The sequence below is a fragment of the Callionymus lyra genome, chromosome 10 (genome assembly GCF_982586985.1).
Source record: "Callionymus lyra chromosome 10, fCalLyr1.hap1.1, whole genome shotgun sequence".
Classification (NCBI taxonomy): Eukaryota; Metazoa; Chordata; class Actinopteri; order Syngnathiformes; family Callionymidae; genus Callionymus; species Callionymus lyra.
In genome coordinates, this window is record NC_141827.1 from 4,333,961 (window position 1) to 4,357,918 (window position 23,958).

A 23,958-nucleotide genomic window follows, 5' to 3' on the forward strand; every position below is an offset into this window, starting at 1 on the left:
ACACACACACACAAAGAGACACACAAACACACACACAGACACACACACACACACACACACAGAAACACACACACAAAGAGACACACAAACACACACACACACACAGACACACACACAAAGAGAGACACACACACAAAGAGACACACACACACACACACACACACAAAGAGACACACACACACACAAAGAGACACACAAACACACACACACGCACACACACACAGACACACACACAACGTTTTTAAATCTCGTCCTTTTCTATTACTTTGATCATTTGTTCAAAGAATCAACATGTATTCAGACTGAAGAAACATTTGCAGGAAACACACACTTGACAAAGACATGAAAGTGTTTATGTTTCAGACGAGGGTGTGATCCGTGCACGGAAGTATTTTAAGTTTCACTTCTCGGAAGTTCAGTCACAGAAGCTCAACATGTCGGGCAGAGAAGTTCTGGTCCTGGTGCTCGTGGCTCAGCTCTGGGTCCTGGAGGCTGAAGCGTCCTGGCCTAGAACCACAGGTGAGTCGCTTCCAAACACACACTAATTACTTACTTACTTACTGACTAAGTAAGTAAGTAAGTAAGTTAGTCAGTAAGTAAGTAAGTAAGTAAGTAAGTAAGTAAGTAAGTAAGTAAGTAAGTAAGTAAGTAAGTAAGTTAGTCAGTAAGTAAGTAAGTAAGTAAGTAAGTAAGTAAGTAAGTAAGTAAGTTAGTCAGTAAGTAAGTAAGTAAGTAAGTAAGTACTTGGTTACTTAATCATCGTCATGAACGCTGCTGCGCTGGATTGTTCGTCGACACAAACAGGTTTTTGCTGACGTAACAAATATTGACAAAACAAAAACAACTAAATTTCAATAATTTATTTTAGTGGGTTTTAATCTTCAAGTTAATAACGATAATCTTCTTTTTATTCGTAAATATATTTCTTGACAGTTACTCAACATATTTGTTAAACTATATTTAGAACAATAAGTGTTTTACATAAATGTGTCTAACTTGATCGTCAATGAACACAAATGTCAATAAATTAACTTTAATTCTTATACAAGAAATCTTGTTTAAAAAAAATATATATTTAAGATTATTGTGATAAACGTGAAGTTAATAAATATGTGACAAACTGATCGATTCTGGGATTAAAACTTTCAGAGTGAAAAGAGTTAAATGATGATATTTATTGTCTTGTCCTTGTCAAGATTCTCCTCAAAATAATCTGGCGGGAAAGATGGTGACGCTGTCGTCTTATGGAGGAGGAGGAATCTCCTTCTATCCTCCTTATTACTCCTTTGATCGCCCGGAGATGAACACGACAAACCCTGGGAATCTATCCTGGTACACAACCCCCACCGGGTACTGGACCACACCTCAGCCCAGAACAGGTAAGTAACTAAGAAAGTAAGAAGTAAGTAACTAAGTAAGAAAGGTTGTTTGTAAATATGTTTCAAGACCAGGATCACAAATACATTTTAAAATCAAAACAATACATACTTTAAAAGATCAAGATAACAGAGACAAACACAAAAGTCTAAAAAAAAAATCAAGGAAAAGCTGAAATAAAAGTGTCTTGAGATGTTTCTTGAAGGAGTCAGTAGATCATCAAACACAGATGTTTCTTGATGGAGTCAGTAGATCATCAAACACAGATGTTTCTTGAAGGAGTCAGTAGATCATCAAACACAGATGTTTCTTGAAGGAGTCAGTAGATCATCAAACACAGATGTTTCTTGAAGGAGTCAGTAGATCATCAAACACAGATGTTTCTTGAAGGAGTCAGTAGATCATCAAACACAGATGGTTCTTGAAGGAGTCAGTAGATCATAAAACACAGATGTTTCTTGAAGGAGTCAGTAGATCATCAAACACAGATGTTTCTTGAAGGAGTCAGTAGATCATCAAACACAGATGTTTCTTGAAGGAGTCAGTAGATCATCAAACACACAGATGTTTCTTGAAGGAGTCAGTAGATCATCAAACACAGATGTTTCTTGAAGGAGTCAGTAGATCATCAAACACAGATGTTTCTTGAAAGAGTCAGTAGATCATCAAACACAGATGTTTCTTGAAGGAGTCAGTAGATCATCAAACACAGATGTTTCTTGAAGGAGTCAGTAGATCATCAAACACAGATGTTTCTTGAAGGAGTCAGTAGATCATCAAACACACATGTTTCTTGAAGGAGTCAGTAGATCATCAAACACAGATGTTTCTTGAAGGAGTCAGTAGATCATCAAACACAGATGTTTCTTGAAGGAGTCAGTAGATCATCAAACACAGATGTTTCTTGAAGGAGTCAGTAGATCATCAAACACAGATGTTTCTTGAAGGAGTCAGTAGATCATCAAACACAGATGGTTCTTGAAGGAGTCAGTAGATCATCAAACACATGTTTCTTGAAGGAGTCAGTAGATCATCAAACACAGATGTTTCTTGAAGGAGTCAGTAGATCATCAAACACAGATGTTTCTTGAAGGAGTCAGTAGATCATCAAACACACATGTTTCTTGAAGGAGTCAGTAGATCATCAAACACAGATGTTTCTTGAAGGAGTCAGTAGATCATCAAACACAGATGTTTCTTGAAGGAGTCAGTAGATCATCAAACACAGATGTTTCTTGAAGGAGTCAGTAGATCATCAAACACAGATGTTTCTTGAAGGAGTCAGTAGATCATCAAACACAGATGTTTCTTGAAGGAGTCAGTAGATCATCAAACACAGATGGTTCTTGAAGGAGTCAGTAGATCATCAAACACAGATGTTTCTTGAAGGAGTCAGTAGATCATCAAACACACATGTTTCTTGAAGGAGTCAGTAGATCATCAAACACAGATGTTTCTTGAAGGAGTCAGTAGATCATAAAACACAGATGTTTCTTGAAGGAGTCAGTAGATCATCAAACACAGAGATGGTTCCAAAGCTTAGGAGCAACAGTCTGGAAGGATTTCTCTCCTCTGGTCCTGAAGTTCAGGAACCATCAGTAGATTCTGATCCACAGACCTCAGAGCCCGAGCTGGGGTGTAAGTCTGGATCAGATCACTGATGGAAGGTCTGACCATGAATAGATCTGAAAGTAAGAACCAGAATTTTAAAATGATCCTGAAAGAAACTGGCAGCCAGTGAAGAGTTTGAAGGAGAAATGTGAGTTCTTCTACTAGAGCAGGTCAGAATTCTGGCTGCAGAGTTTTGTATGAACTGCAGGCGAGACAATTGAAAATATATTTTTATTTTATTTAATTAAAAATAAAAAAAACTAACTCTAACTTTATTGAAGCAATTTTATTTTACAAGTGACGCGACTTTTCATCGACTCGAATAATCCCTTAAAAAAAACCTAAAGACGACTTGAAAGAAAAGTTTTCAAACGCTTTTTAAACTGAAGCGTCTACACACACAAACACACACATATTTACGTCTGCACACACAAACACACATTAACTTCTACAAACACACACATGTTAACGTCTACACACACATGTTAACATCTACACACATGTTAACATCTACACACACAAACACACTCATGTTAACATGTTGTAATTATTATATAAACTTATAAACAAATCCATATTCGCGACAGCGATCTCTCTTGAGCTCCAGGTCGCCCTCTAGTGGCCAGAAAAGCCTGACCGTGGTTTCTGCGCAGGATTCTCAGTGTGTGTTCGCGTCATCAAAGAACTCCTTCAGTCCGACAGCGTCTTCCAGGTGGACCCGAGCGGCTTCAGGTCTCTGTGGCTCACGGTTCGAAACCAAGACTACATGTTGTCGTTGGGGAGGTACCAACAAGGGTTCGTGCTGAGCCCCAACCTGTTGATCTGGCCCAACATTTACCCAGAGATCTGGACCCGGGTCTGTCTCGTGATGGACGGGAACAAGAACGTGGCCCAGTTGTTCAGCGGCACCAAGATGAGCGCCAGGAAGTTGATGCCGCCCGGGGTGAGACGTCAAAAGAGCGACACCTAGTGGTGGTAGATTTGTTTCCTTATTATTCAGGAGAAAGAAAGAATAAATAAATACATTTTCACTTACACACTACTTTTAAAGCAACTTCTTCTTTTACTTGAATTTTCGACTTTTATTATTCATTTTGATTCATCAACTCTTCTTGGAAATATATATTTTTGTTGAAGCAACGTTTTCTTCGATTAAACTTTTTTTTTAAAGCATCTTTTTTGGATTGAAAATAATATTTGTTTCTATTTATCAATGTTTTCTTGGATTTATTTTAGTTTGAAGCCATTTTTTTTTCAATGAGAATTTTATTTTTTCAATGAAAACTTTTCTTTTTCCAAAATAATAAACATTTATTTTGATTTAAAGCAATTATTTTTGGATTAAAAACTTACATTTGTTTATTTTAAAAACGGTTTCTATTCATTTTGATTGAAGCAATTTTTTTGAAAAAAAAATTTTTGGTTAAATAAAAATGTCTTTTGGATTAAAAAAGTAATACAATTAAAAAAAAAATTTTTTAAATGTTATTTAATAAACTTTTTCTTTCATTGAAAATATTATTTATGATCGAAGCAACTTTTTTTTAATGTGAAATATTAATTTTGATCTTTTAATAAAGAAACTAAATCTACCTCCGTAGTGTTGCAGTGAGCTGACATGTAGCTCTTGAATCTTATTGTGTGTGTATGTGCGTGTGCGCGTGTGTGCGTGTGTGCGTGTGTGTGTGTGTGTGTGTGTGTGTGTACAGTACAGGTGGTCAGGACGACCCGTGATCAGCTTCTCAGATTTTGACGGTCAAGTGACAGACGTCCAGATGTGGGATTATCCCGTCAACACCAACATCATCTTCTACTACATGAGCAGCGGAGCCTACAGGTGTGTGTTCGTGTGTGTAGGTGTTAGTGTGTGTTCGTGTGTAGGTGTCAGTGTGTGCACGTGTGTGTAGGTGCGGGTGTGTGCAGACATTGACAAGAGACTATTTGTGTGCGTGTGTGTGTGTGAAGGCATTGAAAAGTATGTGCGTGTGTGTGTGTAGACATTGACAAGAGTGTGTGTGTGTTTGTGTAGCTGTTAACAAGCGTGTGTTTGTGTGTGTAGATGTTAACAAGAGTGTGTTTGTGTGTGTAGATGTTAACAAGAGGGTGCTTGTGTGTGTAGATGTTAACAAGAGTGTGTTTGTGTGTGTAGATGTTAACAAGAGTGTGTTTGTGTGTGTAGATGTTAACAAGAGTGTGTTTGTGTGTGTAGATGTTAACAAGAGTGTGCTTGTGTGTGTAGATGTTAACAAGAGTGTGTTTGTGTGTGTAGATGTTAACAAGAGTGTTTGTGCGTGTAGATGTTAACAAGAGTGTGTTTGTGTGTGTAGATGTTAACGAGAGTGTTTGTCTGTGTAGACGTTAACAAGAGTGTGTTTGTGTGTGTAGATGTTAACAAGTGTTTGTGTGTGTAGATGTTAAAAAGAGTGTGTTTGTGTGTGTAGATGTTAACAAGAGTGTTCTACTTCATATTGGTGCTCTGCCCTCTAACCGCTTCGCTATTGGTTTACCCCAAGGCACCGCAGGGTTTAAACCAATAGCGAAGCAGCTAGAGGGCGGAGCACCAATATAAAGTATAACCCCTGAGTTATCTTCATAATCTCAGGTTCTACGAATTGGTGCGAAGCCCTCCAACCTCGTCGCCCAGCAGACGCCTTTCTCGCTGAGTTTTCAGTTGGAGGAAGTGCGGCAGGTGTTTCCAGCCTTTATAGGAAGTGGATCGCAACCTGCTGGGTGGCGAGTTCATTAAGCTTTCTCAGAGACGAGGCGGGGCCTCGAGGATAAACCAATAGCGAAGCGGTTAGAGGGCGGAGCACCTATTCGTAGAACCTGAGATTATGAAGATAACTCAGGGGTTTGTGTGTGTGTGTGTGTGTAGATGTTAACAAGAGTGTGTTTGTGTGTCAGAGGTCCAGCTGGTTCTGTTCTGTCCTGGTCCAACATCAACTATTCAGCGACTACACAGGTCCTGGTGGAGGACAACTACGGGTCCATGTTAGAGGAGGAGGCCGGCCCGCAAGAGAGTCAGGGACAGAAGAAGAAGAACAAGAAGTGTGTGGAAAAAGGAGAGAGGATGAAAAAAGGAGGGAGGATGAGAAACCAACTGTGACTTCAACACTGACGAGGACAAAAATCAAAACATCATTCGCCAGATTTCTAAAAACCCAATCGTTGAAAAAAGTTAAAATTCTGAGCGAAAAATCTGGATTGAAAAGTTGTTTCATCCTCAGAACAAAAGTGAGAATTTTTGTTCAAGATTATCATCGATTTAAAGGTTAAAATTAACAAGTAAAAATTGTTTAAATTAAAAACATCCAGAAAAAATGACTTAGAATTAAAGAACAAATACAATAAAACAAAATTCAACATTCAAAACACATTTTTTTCAAGAAAGAAAAAGTTCGAAAATAAATAACATTTTAATCTTAATAAATGCTTTAAATCAAAATTAGATTATTTACGATGAAGTAAAAGTTTCTTCAATCAAAAAGAAAATTAAAAAAAATGTATCAAAGAAAAAAATTGGAAGAATATTTTATCACTTCAATCATAAAATATAATTTTCAGATCAAAGAAAAAGTTTCTAAAATTAAATCCAAAATAGTTGCTGTAAATTCAAATTTATATTTTTAAAGAAAGAAAAAGATGTTTTAATCCAAATTAAAAATGCTTTGAAAAACATAAATGAAAAAAAAACCTAAGAAATATTTTCGCTAAATCGATTACGAATATATTATCAATTCAAAAAAATATATATTCAAGGAAAAAGTTGCTTTTAACAGGAAGTGGGTTTGATCGTTTTTTTCTCGTCCTCAAAAGGTTCTATCGTCGTAATCATGCTCCTGTCCGTCAAACGCTCCAATATGTAATCAATTTCTTATCTTATCTTAAACACGTAGAATAAGTACCTGGATCTACAACAACCAGGATCATCAAATGTGTTCAAAAGTAAGACTTAACAATAATAACGAGTTTTAAAGTCTTGTTTTATGGAAGAAGTTCAAAATGGTGACGTTTTCAGACACATGTCAATCAAGCACAAAAGACTGACGCGTGTTTTGACACATCAACAGTTTTCAGACACTTGTCGAGTTAAGAACATCAAATAAAAAACATGACGTTATTTCTTACTTTTTTACAACTGAAGTGGTTTCGTCCTGTAAACGTTAATTCACATGTTATTGCTATTAAACCATATCTTTCTTGATCAGCCACGTCTCTAAGAGTTGATTCACTTGATCTTAAAAGAGTGTAATTCTGACATTACCATGATTAATAAAACATATTCTAACATGATCAGCGTCGATTCATTTGTTGTTATGACGTGAAAATAAAGAAAACACTATAAATCGTCTTTTCACTGCCAGAATGGACGTTTGGCGACACCTGCTGGAGACTTTTATATTTCATCACTGGTGTACGAAACATGATGCCAGCGTCACACAAAGATGTTGAAGGTTGTTGAAGGTTGGCGATAAAGTTTGCACTTCAGTCTGAAAAACAATATTAAAAATAAGATTTTTGATGAAGTCATGTGACTTTGATAAAACACTCCGATTGGCTGCTGAAAACTGGCATTGGAAGGAAAAAGTCTTATTGCGAGTTTGCTGGTGATGCAAAGTGTGCGTCTCTTCTGTGTTTGTGTCATTTGTGTGTCCCTCCTCTGTGTGCTGTCGTCGCTGATGAAGAGTCTTCCAGGAAATTAAAAAAAGAAAAAAGTGCGAGACCATCAGGTGGTTCGGTCCACTTGTTGACTTTCAAGTCCAGTTAAAAATATTAAAAACAAAGTGTCGCTCGTTTTGGGTCAGAGGTCAAGATAGATCCGCCCTCTCTCCTGCACCGTCAGGTCCGAGCGTGGTCCATCTCTGGACTCTGACGGGTCACTGCGGCCTGAGACGTCATCAGGACCAGCATCGGGCGTTTCTTCAGCGAGATCTTCTCTGGACCAGCCGTTTAAATGCAGGGCGAAGATTCAATCCCATAAACTCTAAAACGAGTTCTAGGTCTAGTTTTGGGGGAGGGGGGGTCAGGGGGTGCAAGGCTTGTGGAGGATGCCCTGCAGGTCCTCGGGCAGCGCCAGGATGACGGTCTCAATGTGGTCTCTGAGTTTGGACAGAGTCCCGGGTCGCACGGGAAGCTTTTCTTTCTCCGCCTGGTTCTGCAGAAACAAAGCTGCTCAGAAAACTTTCTTTTTCAAGCAGACGATGAAGATCCACCGACCAGTTTGTCTTTGAGCTTCAGAACCAGATCCACAGTTTCCACCTCCGTGTGCTGCTGGATCCTCATCTGTAGATCCTGGAGACAGAAGAGTCAACATCGACATCAGGCGTTAAGGAGAATATTGTTAACTGAGGGAACTATAAAGTAAGTAATAGTCATCTGTGAAGAGCCTTTCTAGGAGAAGATAAGGAGAAGAGATTATTGATGAATATAGTTTTACTTTTGCAAATATTGTATAATTAATGTCATAAATATAGAATTAAAGAAATAAGAAGAAGTAAAAAAGTGTAAAGAAAGGATAAAGAATAATGGATGAAACTTCCTGTTAGCGACGGTCTGCTCTATTAACACCCTCGACCTCCACAGACATTGCTGAAGGACGGAGGGATGAACGCTCACCTCCTCACAAAGCGCCTCCAAGTGCAGAGCCTCCAGCTTCTGGGTCATTTCCTTCCTCCTGCTGCGGAACCAGCCGTCGAAGTTGGGAGACTTGAGGAAATGCCTTCAAGTACAGAACAACAACAGGTCGTGACTGAAGCCTCCAGTGATGCAGCCTTCGTACCTGTAGAGCCCGATCCAGTCTCCCTTCAGCCGGGACGTGAGCTGAGGTCCGGCCTTCTCCAGGGTCCTCATGAAGTCCTGCTGGATGAAGGGTCTGAGCTGAGGAGGACTCTTCCAGGGACTGATGGACTTCTGCAGGGGCATCAGACTGGCCACGTAACGCTCCTGCGACACAGAGATGTTTGAAGGAGCTCAAGACCTTCGGTGGATTCACAGCTGAGAAGAACAACATCTGATCTCTGGACCCGTCGTGCTGCGACTGACAGGCTGATGGACTTCAAGAACAAAACTCAAGTTGTTAAATAAAATAAAATGACTTCCAACTAAAATAAGTAACGGTCTAATCCAACCTATAATGTTAACTTCCTCATCTTCATCATGAATAATGGGTTCACTGAAGTGATCACGTTTAGTTATTAAATATCCTGCGGTCTTGAACGCACCATAGCAATTCCTACTTCATTGAATGCATCTTTTGATTGTGTTTTTTTTTAAGCCGCCTCATCCAGATAGTCATGGTTTATTTATTAGAATAACATAACATAGTTTCATCCATTTATCCTTGTATTAATATAAATAGCATCTTATATATAAACACATTTAAAAAAAACAATCTGTGTATAACCGTCATTTGATCGACCAATCAGGAGGCCAATAAATCAGCAGATCTGCCATTATATTGACTTATGAATAATAATGTTTTTATCTAACCTGCGGTCTTCGTTATCATAAAGTTGAACAAGCAAACATCTAATAAGAAAAGTTAAGATACCAGCGGGATGATGAAGCTCTGCGTCAGCTCCAGGAAGTACCGACGAAGAATTGCATTCTGGGCCGCCGACGGTCTCTTCTGCTGGATGCCCTGGATGTAAGGAAGTAAAGTTTGAAAGATGTTTCTTTTACCATCACTAGTGTTGGTTGAATAATTACATGAGCGGTTAGTTAAACAAAACTGTATTGTTTTCGAGAACTACAATTATATTGACATTTTTAACTTCGATGGAAGAAGATTTTGATTCTTCTTAAACGTGTTAACAATGATAATAATAATAAAATTTATCTGAAGTCAGATTTTTACCATATATATATATATATATATATACAGTATATACATACACACATATTTAAAACATCAAAATGCATTAAAACAATAAAAATAATCAGTATTAAGTGAATACAAAGGAGGTGCAATAAAATAATGTAAATGTATACATAAATATGATATATAATAAATATCCTTCAGTTACATATGACTATTTATGAATAAAGATCAAGGATTTAAAGCGTCTCACCTTCTGCAGCTGTTTGATGATTTCTTCATCTTTACTAAGATACGGCTTGTAAGACGTGTAAACACCTGCAGCACATTTGCACAGACGGTCAGGACCAGAGTTTCAAGCAGGAAGGAGGGATGATGAAGACTTTACCTGGTTTGGAGTCCAGGGTTTTGAGGTTTTTAAGCTTCTTGACTTTCATCTGTTTGGCCATTTCTCCTGAATCAAGCCAGAGAAGAATTGTCAGATCGTGATAAGGTAAGGTAAGGTAAGGTAAAACTTTACTGATGGGTTCGTACGGATGTTTCAAAGAACTTCGAGGTCACGTGGAAATGACCTGATGCGACATCAGCTCGACGCGAGCGACAGAAGCGATCATGTGACTCACCGGCTTGCTTCATGTCACCGATGCGGATGATGTGCGGCCAGTGCTGCAGCGTTTTAGCGAAGAACGGGTTCGTCACTCCGAGTATGACTGACGGCCTGCAGGCCAGACAATGAATCACATGTTCAGGGAGTATTTGTACCAACATTATTTAATTTATCAAGTATTTAATAATAATAACAATTGTAGTAAATTATAACACTCAACGACAGAAATACAGTTGAAATGAAGTACAAAAACATTGGTATTTACACAGTGGTATTTAATCAGATATTATTTCACTAAATACACATTCTTTTCAAATATTCTCAGTTAAGATTATTTATTTTAGTAATGACTGGTAAATACATTTAATATTACTCATAATAACAATAACACGACACCGTAAAGGAAAGAATAAAAGCAACAGTTATAAAGTAAAGTAAAAAAAAAAAAACATTTTAAAAGGAAAAACCTGGATAAACAAATGTTATATTTTAATATTTAATAATTAAATATATAGATATGACATCATCATGGATTAAACATTTAAACATGATGTACCGTTACAAGTTAAGGAGTAAAAAACATTATAAAATACTTTAAATATTTTAAACAATAAACTTGAAATAAAATGGCATTTACAATATAATGTCCATTAACAGAAGACAGACAAAAATGGAAGTGGATATAACAAAATAAAATGAATAAAAGTTTGATTTAACTACTTTGATTTGAAAAGGTAATAAATTAAGGCTGCACGATATATTGAAGAAATATCGATATCGCAATATTGGAACGTGCGATAATTTATCATTTTTTATTGTATAAATCAAGTATTTCTTAAATGCTCACTTCCACCAATCAGCGTCACGTTCTGTCAAGTTGTCAATTTGTACTTCTATGTCTTGTTGTGGTTTACGTCTCTGTCCGTCTGTGAACTGTGCGGCGCAGCTTGTTAGGCTCGGTTGCTATGGTAACGCATCCTTCCGGGGCACCGACTGCGCGGCTCAGTATATCCACGGAAGTAATACTAACTTATGATCTAGTCAAACACTAGTGATCCAGTCACTCGTCTCTTTCAACCTCCTTTGTTAAAGCAACATATTGTAAGAACTTTTCATCTCGTCTCAGTTGTTTTCTTATAAGATCATGAACTTCCAAACAAACGTTGTTAGCGTCATTTATAAAGTGTTATGTGTGCGTGTACAATTGATTTGGTGACATCGCGACGCGCCGGCGGCTCCTCTCTGATGTCGCTCAGTTTCGTTGGAAACCAATGCAAGTCCTGCGAGACTGAGCGTTGCAAGTTATACTTTAATAAACGAAAGAGAAATATCATCGTTTTCCTTCTCTAAAACCCCGGACCTCCACTACAGTACTCGCGGCTACATTTTTAGGTGAAAGGATAAAATATCTCATTAATATCGATATCGCATTTCAAGACACCAATATCGAAATATACATATTTCCAATATCATGCAGTCCTAAAATGTTAAATATGTTAAAATATATTAATAATAAGAAACGTCTACGATCATTTGTTTTGTAGTTTCACTCAAAACTAATCAAATTGTCAATAAAACAGGCAGAAGACTCGAGCTCAGGTTGGACCTATACGAGGTTGTTGGTGTCAAACGATCTAAACCTTTATTTGGAAACTGTAGCTTCTCCCGACATTCACGACTAAGACGAAGAACAGACTCGTCGACTCACGGCGCCTGCGTCCTGGTGGTGTACTCCTTGAACTCGCTGTCATGGATGGTGAAGTACGGCCGGAAGTCGCTGCAGTAGCGCTGAGGAGAGATGCAGCTGTGGAGACATCGTTCATATTCAATTTAAATTCAACCGAATCTCAATAGATGAGACGATTCTGGATCTTTCCAGCAAGATACCTGACGAGAGCCAGCACGGTGTCCGAGGACTCCGCCGGCGAGGGCGCCATGACCACCAGAGCCTCTCCCAGCAGAACCAACTCCCAGAGCATCTGGATGTGGAAGAAGACTGGATAGAAACATCTGTGGAGGAACGGAACGTTTCAAAAAGTAGATTTCGAGGATATATTCAAATCATGTCAAATCATCTTATTCATGTCAATGATTGGGAGATAAAAAATATATCCATTTAGTCGTTTTTATCATTTAAAAATAATTAAAAAGTGGACTATATCCAGTTCCGCAGATTTAAATACTTAAATGAATAATAATGCATTTCTCTCAAGACTGAAGTCAAATGCTAGCAAAGAAAAACAAAAAAAAGGTTTCACGCTTTATGTGTGAATCCAGAAAAATGAATGTTAAAAGAGTTAGCACCGCTTTTGTTTATTAGCAGATGCTAATTAGCGCCATTTTGCTTTCTATCACCTTAATTTCAATTGTAAACTAATGTATTTAATAATGCTAGATTTATGTTTGAACAAAATGGATTTGGTTTAGTAAACTAAAATCAAACCGTTTGGACGGACGGATTTAACAGTTTTTGTCATTACTACAATAACCCAGTGCTAGTTAGCATCAGCTAACACGCAAACATTAAGCTAGCTCAAACAACGTTGTTTTTAACTTTTATATTTTGGGATTAATCTTCACATATAAAGCTTTGAATCCCACATATTTCTCCGTATATGACTCAAGTAGTTTTTCTACGCTTTATTTTGTGTCTTATTTTTTGTTTTATTCTGTACTGACACAACAAAAGATGTCCATGTCATGTTACAACAATGGCAATAAAAGTTACTGATTCTGATTAAGTAGCTAGAAATGCCAAGTTATGTTAACAAGATTTCTTCCATTGTGTTATTATTATCGAGGTTTTTAAAAATCACATTGAACATTTTCAATAATAATAATAATAATAAAACAAGTAAGACAATAACTACAGCTTGAAATGGTTCTCTGTTGGTCACGTGTCGGTGAGTTAGTAGCTCTAACCTGAAGAGGTCGACTTCATGGATGGTCGGGAGGACGATGGACACGAGGCTGTCGTTCTGAAAAGAGAAAAACAAACGTTCTTGTTAGACGAGTGTTGTCTCAGTCTCTCACTTTATCAGAAAACATTTTATCTCCTTTTTACTTTCATCGGTTTCCTGCAGTGTCAGAAGGAACATATTTTTTATACATGAAAATACACTAAAGAGGAAGGTTTATCAAGGAAATAATGCGGAGTGTGTGTTGTCACCTGGGCTGACTGGACCAGCTGCGATGTTCCTGGTTTGTCATAGCTGGTCGGGATTCGTACCTGCAGCCGTAGAAAAGTATTTAGAGATGTTCTTTGATTTCAATCATCTTCAGGAATGTACAGAAGCCGTTGTAATAGTTGTTGTTCTAGCGGTCGAACCAGAGCATCTTATCAACGCATGCGTGTTTACAAATGATTACCAAGTACCTTAAATGATATCCATGAAAATACATTACATTTTCCTTTACAATTTCCCCTTTCATCAATGTGAGCGAGGAGATTCTCTCTAAGCGTGTAATGCGTCTTTAAATGCAGAAAAAGGATTTGCACGCTTCACACAAAGAACTGGTCGACGCAGAGAAGTGAACTGGAAACAAGTGAAACTAATCACATTCGTTCAGGCCGTTTCCTTGTTCTCTTCTCTCAGGAACACGTTTATACTCAACAATAAGTTCAACTTAACTTATAACATGAAACTAATCTTCAAGAGACGCCGTAACTAGAAACTTTATTTTTCTTTGAATAAAACAACACAACAGATTGACTATTCTTTACTTTCCCAATCATATTTTTCAATTTTCCTTCTTCCGTTGTTAAATCTCCTATTTATTTTATTATTATTATTATTTTATTAGTTAAAAAAAAAAAACCTGCATCATTAACTAATACATTTTTAAAAAATCAAGAATTTTTGAGCAGTTTTGCCACAGAATAAAAAAATTTAGAGAAAGAAATCCATTCAGTCTCAAGTTAACGCCAATGAACTTTATCCATTTTGGTTGCGACTGATCTTCAGCCTGTAGATGGCGCCAAAACACTCAAAACTTCCATTTCTCTTCCGTTCTCTCCGCGTTCTTGTCCTAACTTATCCCTCTTGTCTTCATGCCTGAAAGTCTCGCCTGTACTGTCCATCTAATCTGCCACAATCTTTCTTACGGTCACGTTTCAAAGGCTGCTTCACTTTTCTCCGCACCTTGATGACGACGCCCATGATGGGAAGCGTGAGGATCCTTCCAGGACGAGGTGCAGGCCAGCGGTCGATGTCGTTGCATGCTGGACACCAGGAATTATAAACACGGTTATAAACACTGTGTTCAGTCACACAAACAGGTGAGTCACTTCAGATAAACAATTCTTCTAACTTTTGTAGGAAGTATACATCAGTGCCACCAGGACTGTGGAATCTAAGACGTTGAAAGGTCAAATTATTTTATTGTTTTTAAGCATTTTATTGAATAATTGAATTAAAAAAATGTGCATATTGAAATGTTGAATTTGTTGTGGTTTTAATTGATTAATGAAATTGGAATATTTAAAAGGAAATTAATTATTCATTACACATGAGGTTTATTGATCTAATTACAATTATCAAGAATAAAATGTTCTAAATAAAAAAAAAATGTATTCATAGGTTATGAATTAAAAAAACAACAACTATTAAATTCATTATTAAAAGTTCTTGTATAATAATGTAAATAATTAAAAACATTATTAAATATTTCAATACATGTTATTCAACTCAAAAATATTCAACATTTGAAATGTTAAAAATCTACATCTTAATATAATATACAACATGGCACTGATATACTTCCATAATTTTACATCACAAAATCTTAAATGGCTGAAGAATAACTATAAAAAATGAAGAACTAATGCAGAAACTATTTTTAGTCAGTGTACCTAACTAGTACATGTGAAAAAGTCTTCTGGGGGTTTTTCTCTCGCACGTCATTTTCTGCTCTTAGTTTTACTTTCACTCTCTTCACGCTCATGACCTGCGGCTTCTAATCAAAACACACAACTTGATAGGCTTCAGTAAAACATCAATGTCAAGTGTCAGTCAACTTTAGAAGATACATTTTTATTCAAAATTTTCCTGCATCACGCGTTACTTGATTATTTGCGTATTCACGCAATTGAGATTCTGTTTTCTTCTAACCTAAACTTTGTGCCGCTTCTCCTCCCACAAATTTTATACGATTTGAACCGTTCAAACTTTCGTCAATTCAGCTTGTTTCCGAAATGCAGGCTTTGTTCTAGCTTTCTTTTAGCTCTTCCACCATTTCTTTGATTCCTTTTTTTCTACCCCATTCATTTCAATGGGGAAAATCTTCAACTCATTTTTCAACTCCTTCCACTTTGACCTACTACTTATACTTTTACTACTAAGTCTAATACTACTAATACTACTTGTAATTTTACTACTAATTCCACTAATACTTCCACTACTACTTCTCCTACTTTTACTTTACTACTAATTCCACTTCTACTACTTTAACTACTCATTTCACTTCTTCTACTTTTAATCATAATTCAACTACTACTTCCACAGCACAGCAGGGTCACCCTTAACACTGCATTTTCTTCTGGAAATGCACTCGTTCTCATTTTAGAGTGTATTTATACTTCAGACACGAAAACTCACCTGCTTCCAGACACGGCTCCTGCTTCTCAAAGTATTCCGGAGCCATGATCTTCAGCAGCGAGTGGAAGAAGGTCACGTAAGGCAGTTTGCTGATCAAGACCAGAGACTGGGAAGGAAGAGGAGCCGGGTTAACTCAGAGACTTGCTAAAGGACCGGACCTTCTCACAGACCTTCTGGAAGTATCCTCTCTTCAGAGACTTGTCACGAACCTGCCGGAAATATACGTAACCGTAGTAGTGGACCTGTTCCCTCTGCAGCAAACGGGACAACGAGGACAGACGGTCAGCAAGGTGGTTTACAGGAGGTTGTTGTTGTGTGTATCCATCCATTTGTGTGTATAACTGAACTATGTGTGTTTGATTCAGAGCGTCTGCGTGTCGTCACATTAACACACGTTATGCTTGTATGAGTGAGAACAAAAGGTTTGGTTTAAAAATATGTGCTTCACAGCATTTGATTTTTGTATTTTCGAATACATGCCAACATAAAATGTACTTGTGTATTTAATGTGTGTACTTGTGTGTGTGTGTCAACCTTCAGACATGGCGGTGCGTCTCTGTCTGTTGATTCCAGGAAGCAGCTGATTGATGACTTCCTGTTTGAACCCTGACGGAAACGGAAGCAGAACTGTGTGTCGCCAAGACAACCTATAAACAAGACAATGAAAAAAAAAACACAAAAGAGGTTACCATGGAAACGGAACACCTTTTGACACTGGGATTCTGCGAAAGCTCATATCGTCACTGAACAACTCAGGTGGCGAGACGAATCATATGAGAAAACTCATGAGTGACATGATGTTCTGGATTTAGTCAATTTAAATCTCAACACACTAATACAAGATATCTATTATAGCTACAGTGAGACGCCAGATTTATCTCCCGCGGTCGCCAAATGTCTGACATATTTGGGGATAAACAGGATGAGGAGGCCATTAACTATTTCATACTTGAACTTTAAGTGAACTTTGTGTCCTTTAGCACACACACTAGAAGAGACACTTGGTGTTTGAGCAGAAATTATCACCGTGCGATCCACACACACACACACACACACACACACACACACAAATAGAGAACTCCATGACAACAGCAGTCATTTCCACTGTTCCATCTCTCAACCCAACCACCAATCAACTCAACATGTTTTTAATTTCAAAGATTGTGTGTTACTTCTGATTATCGTCTACAAAAACCTGGTTAAAATCCCCCTCGTTCCATCACTGGAGGCAGCGAACACAGCAATCCCAGAGGGAACAACCGTCAGCTGACCGATCAAGTCTGGTCATCTGAGTGTCATGTTTTTTCTCAAGACATTTTGCAGTCGGAGTTCTATAGTTTATACTTGGTAGACCTTCGCTTTCTATGCTTCTCTTTTCACCTTTGCTCGTAATGCAAGACATAAAAACTTCTCAGTGGTTATTAGACAAAAATTCGCTTTTTTTAAGTCAAGTTGCTAATATAAAGAGTCCAGACAGACCAGCTGTATTGAGACGCGCTCACAACTGTAATCTAGCAACGCCAGTAAAAATACTTGCTATATATTTAACCTTGACCTTCTCACATCTAAGGCAGTAACGATACACTACTCGATATATTGATCTCACGATTCGATTTCATAAAATAGATATTTCGAAGTATAATTTTCGTAATGATTTCAGGCAGGGGTTCCCAACCACCGGTCCGTGGGGCATTAGGTACCTGGCCGCAGAGAAAGGATAAAAAATTAGTATCATCTATGCTTTTTAAATTATCCGATGTTTTATTTTGAAAACCTTCCAGATTCTCCTCTCGCATCTGGGTCACGGGATACGTTAGCGGTGTTATGGTGAGTAAAACACACACTTTATACCCGTTTCATGGTGCATCGGTATTTTACCTCCATTATTTTATTTTGAAGGCATGTTTACACGTTACCATAGCGACCAGAGAGCATGTGGAAGAGCTTGATAGAGACAACAGAGTGGATGTTACTTTCTGTTTTGTTTTTGGCGTGATGTTACGAGTACGCTGTAAATAAAGTTGTAAAAGAGTTCAGGTGCATCGTTGTTATATTGAACATACAATAAACAGTTTTACGCTGGTCCTATCATTTTTGTATTTATCCGTACTTCCTACGTGGCGAGTGACATGTTGCAAACAATAACAAAAAAAATATTTGATTAGTGAAAAAAACTTTAAATTGTGCGTTTGAAGGACACTTTCTACAAGATATTTCACATTTATATTGAATGTTTCATATGGTTTTTTACTCATAAAAAAGCTTTTGAAGAGACGTTAGCGTTCGTGACGTGTGCTGTCATCACGTAGGAAGTACTGAAATCGTACTTGCACCGGTCTCATCTGACATCAAACCGGTCCGTGGTGCAAGAAAGCTTGGGGACCCCTGATGTAAGGAACATGGCATCTTAGTGACCTCCTGTGATTGTTCCACTCTTTTTGGTTATATCGATAGACGTAAAAGACAAAAAAATGTCCAAACATCGGCTTTAAAAGCAGTTGGAGTTGGAGTGTATCCTCTTGTCCTCAGTCATCGTCAGGATCAAATCCTTTAACCGCGGAGGACGCAATGACTGCTTCTATCCAGCGGCCAGAAAAATGAACAAATGCTGGGAATATTTTCAAGTCAATTCTAAATAAAAAATTGAATCATTTTAATTTGCAAACACTTAATTGAATATAAATAAAACCGATGGAGGAGATGATAAAAAAAGATAATAGACAATTTGAAAACCATTTAAAAAATGGATACATTGCTGTTGAATATTGATTTAGAATGGTGGGGGAAAAAAAGGTATTGATAAACATCGGTTTATCCTTTTTTTTCCCTCTCACAAACGCCAAACAAGCTCTAAACATTGCATATTGATATAAAAAAAAAACGTGATCCATTCTTGATACATAGAACACAGAGATGGATGAGCTCAACCACAAACTAATACGTCAAACTTTTCTAACCATTTGTCTGGAAATGATCACGAAGTTGGTTGAAACTTACCCGAGTTGGAGTCTGGAAAGGAAAGGTAGCAAATGCTAGTTTTCTAGAACAACAAAAAGAAAAATACACGTCAGATTGATCCTGAGATTCAAACAGTCTTGGATCCAAACATACCTCTTTCTCCGACAGTTTGGAATGATGAGGATAAATAACCTGTCGAAGAAGAAACCATAAATAAATATGTACATCATATATTTTTACATGTATAAGATGAAAGTATAAAGTTCTGACTTATTATCCATCCTGAAAATTAATTGATTGGACATAAAATCAAAGACATACTAGGTACTAGTGATAAGTTATCCAGAAAATATACAATTATCTTTCAGTTTGGCTTCATGGCCATGAACTTTGGATCTTGACTTAGAACAAGATAAGTGATATAAGCAGGAGAAATGGGTTTGAGATAAAGAGTCGATCAACATAGAAAGAAGTTTGGGCCTCTGGGATGAAACAATGAGTCCGTAAAAAAAGTCTTGTTTTTGGAATCAGATGGGAAACCATGTTTAAGGATGAATGAAAATAGTAGTATTAAAATAATTTGAAAAATGTTTATTGCAGTCAGAATTTTAAATAAATTATTGATAAAGAATTTATTGGAAAATAAATAAAAACAAGGACATGAAATAACTGAATATAATTTATTTAGGAAAGTGACAAATGGGTTCCAGCTCGTATGAGTTTAAGGTAAGTGCTAAGTAAAAAATAAACACTTATTTGTTGTTTTTAAATAAACTTTTAATGAAAAAAGAAGAGTATAAAACGATACTGATATGAAACGGAGCTTTCAATTTGTTTTGAAGATGAAAACTACGTAGAAAAAAAAAGTATCACTAAAATTCACTTCCTGGTCTCATAATACTTTTGAAGACACAAGCCTTATTGAAGTGTCCCGATGAGCCTGATCTACTAAAGATCTTTCATTTACTTCAATACAACAGTGAAAAATCAACCTGGAAAAGCTGTTTGATTCATCGTCATGCAGAAGAAAATGACGCCGCGTGACAAAAGTACAGCGTCACACTGAAAGAAAGTTATTATTTTCTCGTATTTTCAAATAATGGAAAGGAAATATAAAACAAAAGCAAACTTCTTATGAATCAAAGTAGTAGAATCAATCATTTGTTTGGGCATTTTCCCCCCATTTTCCTTTTAATGAACATTCATTGTTCCGCTAAATAGTTTAGAGTGAATATTGAGATCAACATAAAAAGTTGTGTCTTTTTAACCATTTGTACTATTTTCTACATAGTTTCTTAAATGTTTTTTTTCTTTCGTACTATTGTTTGTGCTTGTTTTGGTTTTTTTTAATCATAGTTTGGCTCTTTGCTTCCCTGTTTTGGCTTAACGGCCCCTCACGCAGTATAACATGTGGCCCCTACATGGACAAGTTCACCTGCGGCCCTTTGACTGTATTTATGCGGCCCTCGTAATGTCAAAGTATGATCATGTATAAATGGTTCTAATGCATTAACAAATGCATTTTGTATTTATTATTCATTTACAAATAAACCTTATTTACTTTTTTCCCCCATTATGTGTGTAATTTTTCGAATATATATTAATCCCTCAAATATATTTTTTTAAGTAAGTTGAAGACATGTTTTGAAAAAAAAAACTTGTATATACAAGAATAAAATTGCTGCTTATTTAGCTTAATAAATGTCACAGCCTAATGACGAATCTCCTTTGTGGGGGGATTTTTTCGTCTTTCTTTATGCTTGACGGCCCCTAACAACATTCACAAAACGTAATGTGGCCCTTGAAGAACCATAGTTGAGTTACACAGTATCTCTACTATGACCTCTGCACATCTTTGTTTCCCACACACCTGGCCGAACCAAGTTCCTCATGAAAAACTTTTAGTAGTTGTTTAACACATATATATACTTAACATTCAAACTTAACTTTTGTGAAACAAACATTACTTCCTAAACACACGGTTGGGGAATGTAAACACGAACATATTAAATGTTTGCTATTAATATTGATAAAGGACAGAACACCTGAGCTGGTGAATATATATATATATATATATATATATATATAGAATATCTTCACGTCAACACCGTTAGCTCCTCCATCACACCAGGCCTTCAAAAGTGCTAAACAAGAGTTTTTGGATCCGTTATCCTGAACCCCTTCACCCTCCTCACCTCCACCGCCTGACCCAGCTCCAGGTCGAAGCCCACCACACAGATGCAGTGCAGCCAGGAGGCGAAGCGGTCCCAGGGCAGCAGCAGAGCCTCCTCCGGCTCGTCGTCGCCTCCGGGTCCGAGCGGCAGAGTCATCTCCTCGGCCGGGGAGATACTGCTAGCGTCCTGGTCGTCCAGATCCTCCGGCTCCTCCACCTGCTCCCCCAGCTCCTCTGGGCCCTGCAGAGCCATGCTGACAGCCGGGTCGTGATCCTCCAGATGAGCCGGAGTTTATTTCTGCGAAGTTTCGTTTCTTTTGTTTTCCAGCTGGTTGTTGTTTCCGCTGCAGTAGAAGTTACGCTGCTAGCCACTGAGCTAACAGTTAGCAAAGTACAGCGCGTCGAGTGACGTCACCACCTGCGTCATCACGCATGGACTTCACCAGCGCAACTTGTTGATGTCTGTCGGTGCATACAAATGTTTTCACAAATCTACTTTTTATATATATCATAATACGTGGATTTTTAAGTGTTAAATGTACTACATTTTGGTCTTAATTATAATAGATTTAAAATATTTCACATCCGTGTTCTTGACCTCAAAAGTCGTCTACGAGTTCCGGTATGTTTGCCCAACTATAAATGTAAATATTGATATTTAATATTGTTTTAAAAATAGTTAGAGTATTTAATAATTTTATACCATCACCTTTTATACCATCACCTATGGCTACCTCTTGTGCATTGCATATATATATATATATATATATATATATATATTAACTAACATTAACTAATTAACTATATTACTATATATATATATCATTACTATATTAACTAATATTTATAGAGCGCTTTTCCAGACCAGGGTCACAAACCGCTTGAACAATCAAAACAATACGCAATAAAATATATACTTATATATATATATATATATATATTTATATATGTTTATATTTTTGTTTGTTTTGTTATGTTTTTTTTTTTGTTTTTTTTTTCGAGTAATCGAATGTACAACAAAAGTTGAGGAAAGAATTATTGTGCATTCGTATTCTTTATCATCACTTTACAATAGCTGATATTTAAAAAGGAAGGTATATATTATATAAAGAAAATACTTCAAAGATGATTGTGTAAATAAAAATGCTCATCATTATCATCCGTATATTCTTTATATATTCTGCTTCATGGATGTAGTAGAGGTGGTTTGTCGGAATTTTCCAAAAACTATGTCACTGTTGTCCCCCTCCTTTAAACTCAGCAGGTAATGCTATTAAGTAACATTTTATAGAGATATTTGTATTTAATGATACAGTTTAATTTCATTGTCACTTTGAATTTGAATCGAAAAAGTCCATAAACCATGTCTCATACTCATCTGTCTTAACTGAATCTTGTTTCCTCTCTTGTGGTGTGGAATTATAATTTAATCAATTACGCACTTCACAGTCGACCGTCAGTCTGCGTCAGGAACAAGGAAGTAAATCAGCTTTACCTAAATCCTTTAATAGCCACACATTAGAGAAGCAGAACAGTTGAACAAAAATGAGATGACTCATCACCAGAAAACAGGGTTTCTGGGTGTTATGGGGATTTTTTTATATATATATACTGCTTCTCTTTTGTGATCCTGGGTTTGTCCTATAATCTTCAGCCTGACAGATTCACTTGATAAACTTTGACGTGCCAATTAAGGATGGAAAATTAATTGTTAAAAAAATGACATTATTAAAATGACATTTTTTTTAAATAAAATTAAACAAATGTCCACAATGTAGTATTGTTGAGCAGAGGAGGTTTTCCATCAAACCCTGGCATAAGAACATAAGACCATTAGAAAATAGTGTCATTACTGCAGGAACAGCCTGCAGACTCAGCAGGAGGTCTGGCGAGCCAAAAAAGCCTGTCCCACTACCAGTACCAGTACCAACTGACCGGTTACACTTTTGTGAGTTGACTAATTATTGATAAATATCAGAGCAGGAAATAGAATAAAGTTTCTTATCAATCTGCCTTTTAATTAGAATAAAATAATATATTCTTTCAATTATTTTCAAGAGTTAAGTTAGTTTGAATTTTTCTGGATATACTTGTAATTTTGTCACAACAACAGCTTGACCGTTTGACATTCATTTATTCTTTGAAACATCTATAGAGTCATTGCCAACTGGATGCTTTACCACACGGTTTTGAGCGAGAGAAGGATGAAAAAACATCATCTTATTCCGTCCGAGAGCTTGAAACTGAGCAGATGAACCACAACATTTAGAAACACAAATCAAGGTGGTCTAGAATATATATATAATATATTTGCCACCTGTCTTCCTGATCATGTGTTCTTGATCAGAGTTCAAGTTCATCTCACATATTTTAGCTGAGGAGAGGTAAAGAAGGATAGAACAAGGAATTCCTGAACTGTGGTCCAATTGATGGATAATATTCTGGCAAATTGAAATACATTTTAAAATGTAAGATCACATTGTCACATCTAGAAATCAAGTTCAGACATGAAAGGAATTGAAAACTAGTGAGCGGCATCACCCTGTGAACAAGATCAGGGAGACAAGTACATGTCTTCCTTTGCAAAAAGAGATGAAAGAAGATTATTCAACAGTAATGAAAAGAACATTTCTAGTATTCTGTTTCAGCAAGAAGAGAGACAAGGACCAGTCAAATGTTATGGACATTTATAAATATATCATCATCTGCTATCAAATCCTAACCCTTTCTCAAACACAAGTCTGAGCTTTTCCTTTGACATTCCCAACCGTGTGGCCGACATCCTTCATTGATTTGCTCTCAGATTTCTGTTCCCCTG

General features: G+C 36.9%; 2 protein-coding genes across 2 annotated transcripts; one reads left to right on the forward strand and one right to left on the reverse strand.

Moving 5' to 3' along the window:
- Nucleotides 1-365: 365 nt before the first annotated feature.
- On the forward strand, nucleotides 366-7,281 carry LOC148069946 (C-reactive protein-like). Its single transcript, XM_087800340.1, has 5 exons — nucleotides 366-519; nucleotides 1,197-1,379; nucleotides 3,642-3,931; nucleotides 4,698-4,825; nucleotides 5,893-7,281. The coding sequence occupies exons 1-5, from the start codon at nucleotides 435-437 to the stop codon at nucleotides 6,092-6,094; spliced, it is 888 nt and encodes a 295-aa protein (XP_087656466.1). The 5' UTR covers nucleotides 366-434; the 3' UTR covers nucleotides 6,095-7,281.
- On the reverse strand, nucleotides 6,953-21,515 carry dennd6a (DENN/MADD domain containing 6A). Its single transcript, XM_087800339.1, has 19 exons — nucleotides 21,163-21,515; nucleotides 19,121-19,159; nucleotides 19,007-19,049; nucleotides 16,544-16,656; nucleotides 16,180-16,260; nucleotides 16,010-16,115; nucleotides 14,555-14,634; nucleotides 13,582-13,641; nucleotides 13,335-13,390; nucleotides 12,300-12,422; nucleotides 12,121-12,216; nucleotides 10,429-10,523; nucleotides 10,194-10,259; nucleotides 10,059-10,123; nucleotides 9,539-9,628; nucleotides 8,768-8,931; nucleotides 8,605-8,707; nucleotides 8,206-8,280; nucleotides 6,953-8,143 (listed from the first exon to the last, which is right to left on the reverse strand). The coding sequence occupies exons 1-19, from the start codon at nucleotides 21,391-21,393 to the stop codon at nucleotides 8,012-8,014; spliced, it is 1,818 nt and encodes a 605-aa protein (XP_087656465.1). The 5' UTR covers nucleotides 21,394-21,515; the 3' UTR covers nucleotides 6,953-8,011.
- Between the last annotated feature and the right edge of the window lie 2,443 nt (nucleotides 21,516-23,958).

Excerpts from the sequence above, each read along its gene's own strand:
- LOC148069946 (XM_087800340.1), top strand. The coding sequence starts at position 435 with ATGTCGGGCAGAGAAGTTCTGGTCCTGGTGCTCGTGGCTCAGCTCTGG. Across the intron at positions 520-1,196 it reads GTCCTGGCCTAGAACCACAG|ATTCTCCTCAAAATAATCTG; the intron begins GTGAGTCGCTTC and ends GTCCTTGTCAAG. Across the intron at positions 3,932-4,697 it reads GGAAGTTGATGCCGCCCGGG|TACAGGTGGTCAGGACGACC; the intron begins GTGAGACGTCAA and ends GTGTGTGTACAG.
- dennd6a (XM_087800339.1), bottom strand. The coding sequence starts at position 21,393 with ATGGCTCTGCAGGGCCCAGAGGAGCTGGGGGAGCAGGTGGAGGAGCCG. Across the intron at positions 8,708-8,767 it reads GACTGGATCGGGCTCTACAG|GCATTTCCTCAAGTCTCCCA; the intron begins GTACGAAGGCTG and ends CTGTACTTGAAG. Across the intron at positions 8,144-8,205 it reads TGAAGCTCAAAGACAAACTG|AACCAGGCGGAGAAAGAAAA; the intron begins GTCGGTGGATCT and ends TTGTTTCTGCAG.